Source organism: Triticum aestivum, chromosome 5A (assembly GCF_018294505.1).
Source record: "Triticum aestivum cultivar Chinese Spring chromosome 5A, IWGSC CS RefSeq v2.1, whole genome shotgun sequence".
In the NCBI taxonomy this organism is placed as follows: domain Eukaryota; kingdom Viridiplantae; phylum Streptophyta; class Magnoliopsida; order Poales; family Poaceae; genus Triticum; species Triticum aestivum.
Window position 1 is genome coordinate 497,365,216 of NC_057806.1, and position 6,789 is coordinate 497,372,004.

Consider the following 6,789-nt stretch of genomic DNA (forward strand, 5'->3'; position numbering starts at 1 on the left):
GTTTTGAAGTTTTAGGACTAATTTGACACCCCTAGATGTTTAAGGACCTATAATACAATGCACTCTCCATATAGTGATTAAAATTATTAATGTGCATCACTAATACCATTAAGGGCCAAACAGAGGCGTAGACTGACTTGTCCACGTGCCATTTTACTGTGCTAGCGATTGGGCAAAAAACTGCTTGCTTTCCCTACTGTCTCATCGGTCCACTTCTCTGGGTATCCGAGCTCCGTAGCGCATATTGGATCACTCACCTCCCCCGGGGCTTGTTAATCGGCGCAGGACCAGAGAGAGAGACGCAGCAAGTAACTGAAGGAAGCTTCTGGGGTTTTTCTTCTACTCTCCCATTGGTGGAAATCTGTGTATCGAGCCTCACAAGCACGTTCTTGTCTCCTCTTTCTCTCTCACTGGGCATGGCATTTCCTCTCCCACTCCTCTGCCTATCCCTCTTTGCCAGTGCAACTTTCTCCCCTCCTCCTAGATCGACGCCCTTCACCCAGGCGATGGCGACGGTGGCGGCACAGTACCACAATGAGGAGGGCCTCAGTTACGAGCACCGCTGTTCCGGCTGCGACAGTAGCGGCAAAGGAAGAGAAGGGATGCAGTTTTGAAGACTGTTTCAGTTAGGTATATATTCATAATTTTGCCAAGCGCAAGGGCTGCCTGTGCTTATAAAGTTCTTTTGTGGTTCAGGTAAGAGTAGAACTCCTAAAATAGTTCAATGCCAGGTACCTTAGAATTCTGATCAATTTCACTATTTTGTGGTTCCAGTTCCCATAATTGAAGCTAGCAACTATGAATCCTAGACAAACTACCTATGCTCATGTGCCGTTGGAATTTTGCACCTCCTTAACATGCCTACACTCCTGCAGAACATATAAGCTTAAACTGTCTCCTATTTATCATGCCATATGATATATTGGATGCCTTTTTTCTCAAAATTCCTCTGATACAAGTTAGATGTACACAGGTTGGTTGTTTCCTTTCAGCAAGTTTGGTTTTCTAACTTGAAAGTTCCAGTTTAGTTTTTCCATTTAACAGAGAAGGAGATACTCTCCAATCATGTGTACCTAAACATCATGGCATCATGGAGAATCAGTAAAAAAACCTGAATGAATTTGATTGCCAATTGTTGGGCTACAAATGGACATGCTTTTCTGGATGGAACGACACAAAACTCAAAGCAGGTGATTTTGCGTCCAGAACTTTTCCCAGATTACTTTTCGAAGAAACGCCAATATCTTATCCTGATATTGTGTGTGCATGTATGCTTTTGTCCATATGTCAGCAAAGAAACTTTGGGGGTTGTATAAATGTTCCTGAACAAACAATCAGTAACCCTGCAATCTTCACAAAAGAAGCACCTAACTGAAAAATCAGAAGTATTCTCGTTATTCCCCTGGTCATGTGAAGACATCAAATTTCCTCCTACAATCACTTATTGTTTGTTTTAGATTATGACCAACCAAAGCCACTATTTCGGTTGAATAAATGGGATGCTAACTGAAAACACCTGGCATTGACGTTGATAAAAGCATCTCACGCTACTTATTGATAACGTATGATTTCACTGCCAAATTTTGCCCCATCCCTTGGTTTCATTATTAAGATGTTAAGGCAGATGTGATTTTACTAAAAAAAACTTGGTCCAAAGGACCATCAAGTTTGTCATACAGGAGATAGCATGACTTGTCCTGCAGCCCCCCAGATACCTTCCATATGGCCCTGCTTAATTGGGTATCATACCAGAACATTAGGATGAGATAATAGCCATCACTCATCACACACGTAGAAGCGTAAATGCTCATAAATTTGGTTCCCTACAGATTACAGACCTACAGTTGCTTGGATAACTTCAGTTAAAAACAAATGAGATTGATTGGGTTATGAACGTGATTTGAACAAATTGTCTTGATATTCCTTTGTTTTTTATAAAACTTCACTCCCAGTCCCACCATGCACGCATTGTACTGTGTAGTACAAAAGGCTATAACGGTTTACTTTTGTGTCAATATTGTTCTTTAACCTTGAGAAATGCTTGTAGGGGTACAAGCATATATGTCTGAAATTCTGAATTACTCCACTTCTAGTGACAGGTGACTTGAAAGTCGCCAGGTGTTTTTTCATGTTGATAGTGGGCTCAGCTAGCAGTTTGGGTTTCAACGGAGTGATTAGATCTTTCTATTGCAGTGTGCTATATTTTTCCTTCTGTGTATTAGTATGATTGATTGCCATGCACTAAGACTTTCAGTTCAGCAAACTCTTCTCTGTTTGTTTTCATTAACCAATGTGCTTTCTAATATATATGATCGCTGGTTTCAGCGACAGGAATTGTTGCCACCGAAACCCTTCATGCAAAGGGTTACCCATCTGCATTTTCTCGACGATTACTCTACGTATATGTTCCGTATTTGTTGACTTATCCTTTGTATACATCATCTGTGTTTAGTTTGCACAGATTATGTTGGCAAGTTCTGTGGTGTCATCGGTCTCCCACCAACTCTGTTGTGGGTCATGTACCTAAATATGGCCATGATAGCAGGATTAAAAGTTTTTTATGTACATGATGTGATTTATTCATGCTATTATCAGAAATTCCAGTCGTACATTTGACTTTGAGAAATTACTGGCACATATGCCTGTGCGTTGCAACGGGACTAAAAATTAAGGTGTCCATCAGTGTGGCAAGATAGCATCCAGATTCACGGGAGGGAGACGCACATCAAACTATAAAAGACATACCAGTCAACCCTTAAGACCGGTGCTAAGGATCAATTAGTTCTCCTTATAATCCTAACATCTACACTTAGTTAGCTTTACACCTCCACACATCCAACTTGTAGCAACACTGATTGACCTCGCTACAACATGCGTTCGGCAATGGCGTCGTCCTTGTTGTGTCCATGTGGTCGTCTTTGCTACATTGTCCGTGTGATTTGTTGTCCTGGCAGCATTTATGTAATCGGTTTTGCAGCATGCTGGTCCAACTTCCCAATAGAAAAATAATAGCGGCGACTGGTGTTCCATTGGCGTGCTTCCAGACGTAGAAAGCGATTGACCTTCCAACGTTGTCTTATGCTTTGTGCGACAGCAGCGGGCCTAAAACTGTTGTGTGTGTCATTTGCAGCAACAATGCTCGATCGAAAGTTGCATGTAGATTAACCTGGGTTTTTTTTTCTTTCAAAAAAGTAAAACTTGATAGCAACAGAAACACCGAGAAATAAAAACATTCCCTTGCACATTGAAAAGGTTAACAAGCTGCCCAAAAATCAAAGCTGAAGGCAGGTCGTTTGCTTCTTTTTTTCGTTTTTAAGTAGTTTGCTAGCGAGACTCGATTAATCCCATGGAAAGAAGGCAGCAACATATGTCCCGTGTTGCACACATCTCGGGGGTTGTTTTGTTAGCGTGCATTAAGATTCAGCCGTCACTCACCAGCTATATATACCACTACAACCAGGTATCTTATATCTTTTGTTAGTTAGATTCAGCCATATCATACACTACATGGGACATGCAAGCACATCACGAGACAACAATCCAGCCATCCTTCCCACATTTCTGTTTAGAGCCAACATTAATTCTTTTGTCAGGCTCTATTCCCACAATTTCATTTAATTAGAGCCAACATTAATTCCTTCACTCCCGCAAGTTACCCTTCGTTGGGCTTGATGATTACTCGACAACTCTTAGGCGTATATAAACTGGTGGATTTTTGTGGATCGAAGTGAGGTGGGATAAATATTCAAACAAACCCTCTCTGTATAAAAAAATTACCGTGCTTTTAAAATTTTCAAAAATGGTCGTGTTTTCATATTTGTAAATAAATTAAAAAATGTTTTGGATTTTCAGAAAATGTTCGTGTTTTTTAAAGTTTGTTCGGAATGTTTTTTTTTCTGATTTTCACAACTTTTAAAACATGTTCAGAATTTCAGAAAATGTTTCCGTTTTCAGAAATTGTTCACAGATTGAAAAAATGTTCATGTTTTCATTTTCAAGAATTTCAAATAATGTTCCCGTTCCCAAATTTGTTCAAAAATGTTTAAAAAAACGTGTTTTCAAATTTTGTTGGAGTTTCTAAAAATTTGGATTTTTTTTGTTTGAAATTTTCACAACTTTTCAGAGTTTTTGTGGAATTTCACAAAAAAATCTGTTTCCACAAATTGTTCAATTTATTTTTAAATATTCATGTTTTCCTTTTTGCAGGGGTTTCATTTTTTTGTGTTTTCCAGTTTTTCTCGGGAGTTTAAAAAATGTTTGCGTTTTCACATTTTGTTTTGGAATTTAAAAAATGTTCCTATTTGAAAAACTTGTTCATGATTTTCAGAAAATGATTCATTTTTTTAAAATATCTTTACAAATTTGTAAAGTGTTTTCGTTTCACAAAACATTCTGGTATTATTTTAAAAAACAATTGCGTTCAAAATTTAAAAAATATTCGTATCTGCAGTGGAGATTGGTTCTTAATGCTTTGCACTATCTTATAACCAGTAAAGCTTGGTAGGTCAACTGGTTGTAGCGTGACGTTGTAGTATGACATCCAGGGTTCGATCCCCCCTCAGTGCATCTTTGTTTGAAGCTACAGTTTGTCATCGCAGCCTATCAATATCTTCATGGGCCGGCCCAGTTGTTCGAGAAAATCACGGATGTACGTAAAAAATTAACCCAGCATCCCATGACAAACGAGAAAAATAACCAGCGATCTATGACGGACGAAAATTAGCTTGGTCCCACCATAAACGAAAAAAGTGGAGAAGCAATCCTCCCTTTAATATTAGGTAAAGATAAAGATTGTACTATTTGAATAGAACATGTGACTTTGTATTCCCATAATTTTTCTCAATAAAAATCCCATAAATAAATGCGTGAGCTGTTCAGGCCCAGCCAAATAGTTTGATCAAATTAAACGTGGTGCCCGACAACCTGGCGTACAGATCACCACCAAAAAGCTCGCTAAATCATGTAGGGTAACAGGGCTCCACTAGTCTCTCTCTCTTCTTCTCTGCTGGCTGGTGGTGAATGGAGAAAAAGGGCACTGATCAAATCTTATATAGGTGGCACACATGGCTCGCCCAGGAAGCGCGCCAAGGCGCACCCCAGCTTTTAGTGACATAAATACGACATTGATCAGATATTACATCAGTTATAGATATTTTCTGCTTTCAACCTAGGGTGATTTTTGGACACTTCATCTAACTTACACCACAAAGTGCCACTACAAGATTCAAGTTTTTCTCTATTTATTTTGGCAAAAGAAACCTGAGATAGTCATATACCACAATGTTGCAAAATAACAAGTGTTGAGGTTTCTTACCTTGTACCCGCGGAGCTGTTAGTCTCAGCTCCTTCTTCATGCTGCTTGCTTTCCTCAGAGCGCTCAGCTACCTTCATTTCTTTCTTGCTTTCCTCTAGTAGGTCATCACGAATCTTCTGCATGTTTGTTAATCATATCACACATGTTAGATATAGATATCATTTTTAATGATTTGATTTCGCAAGAAATTTGTCTTACCTGAGCATGAGAGGCTAAAAGTCCAATCTTGATATCATTTTTGGTCTTATCCGTGCCACACTGAGAAGTCACTAGCCCAATAACTTTGCCGTTTAAATCAAAAACCGGAGCAGACATTAACTGGTTCTGAATAGCATATCCTACGTTAAGCAAGTTCCCAGAGCGACATAAGACCAAAAAGTAATTCTCAGATCCTTCGATGTTATTCATTTTGGCATCCCTTGCAGCACAGGAAGGCTGTACCACAAATGCTGGGATATGTGATAAACAGGATTTCGAGTTAGGAGCGAGAATAAAAGCATCTGAGGGTTGATTAACATCTATTTTACTAAATTCAATCATACTGCAACCAGCTTTGTAGTCAACTTCTAGCAAAGTGAATCGATCTGCAGACACTAATCTCCTTGCTTCCAGTTCAGTGTTGTCATTGAAGTGAACAAAGATTCTACCGCTTTCTTCACTCAAACGCGAGGATGTCATTATTGCTGTTGTATTGGTATTTGATGGAGGGGAAACTACAGAACCAACACAATATCGACCATATGGATGCTGTCGAACAATCACAACAGAGCTAGAGACCTTCTCAGAAACAACTTGGAATACTTGCTCCATTTAATAAACTCTGTAAAAAAGGTCATGACATGGTAAACAAGGAACAATAAATAAAGTGATCAACCAGGAGCATCCATAAAGATATTAAAACAAGACCATGAAAAGAAAATGGAAAGGAAACCATTTAATTACTGATGAACAGAAAAAACATAGTGCTAAGATGGCGCCAAAAATTTAGATTTTTCTATAGAGTTTCTGGGTGATAAAAGACCTATTCTTAATGCAGGTGGCAGTGGCCAGTTCACTTCAGAGCGGAGTTAATTAGATAAGTTCATAAACTAGTAAATGCATTTCATACACTAGCGCGCATGTTAAATATATCTTTGCTTAATCTGACCACTTATAACTTGTAAGATGTAAGGGACCACCCGTACACTTTCGGCCTTTTTCACTATTTTGACCTTTTTAGGAAACTTTCGCACGAAATGAACTTCACACAAAACTATTTTACAATCTGACCCTTTTGATAACGCCACAAACCGTGGCGTTTCTTCTCTGTTTGAAAACGCCGAACTAGCTAGTGTTGCTCCACTTCATAAATAAATGGCAATATGAGCAAGCAACTTGCAACGCCAACACCCATGGCGTTTCTTGCATGGGCACCAACGCCAGCCACACTTGGCGTTTCCAGAAACGCGAGATACTTTGGCGTTTCTGCCCTGCCA

At 39.2% G+C, this 6,789-nt stretch overlaps 1 protein-coding gene across 4 annotated transcripts in view; it reads right to left on the bottom strand.

Moving 5' to 3' along the window:
* Positions 1 to 6,661, bottom strand: part of LOC123104325 (uncharacterized) — a 9,070-nt gene extending 2,409 nt beyond the window's left edge. Inside the window, exons 1-2 of one of the 4 annotated variants that reach the window (XR_006450279.1) lie at positions 5,513 to 6,659; positions 5,315 to 5,430 (exon numbers count right to left, since the gene is read on the bottom strand). Coding sequence is in view for 3 of the 4 variants with exons in the window: in XM_044526152.1 (XP_044382087.1) it covers positions 5,315 to 5,430; positions 5,513 to 6,124 (728 nt within the window). In the remaining variant the exon portion in view is untranslated. Of the gene's footprint in view, positions 1 to 5,314; positions 5,431 to 5,512 lie in introns of all 4 variants that reach the window. The other 3 variants (XM_044526152.1, XM_044526151.1, XM_044526150.1) reach the window with 3 other exon arrangements.
* Between the last annotated feature and the right edge of the window lie 128 nt (positions 6,662 to 6,789).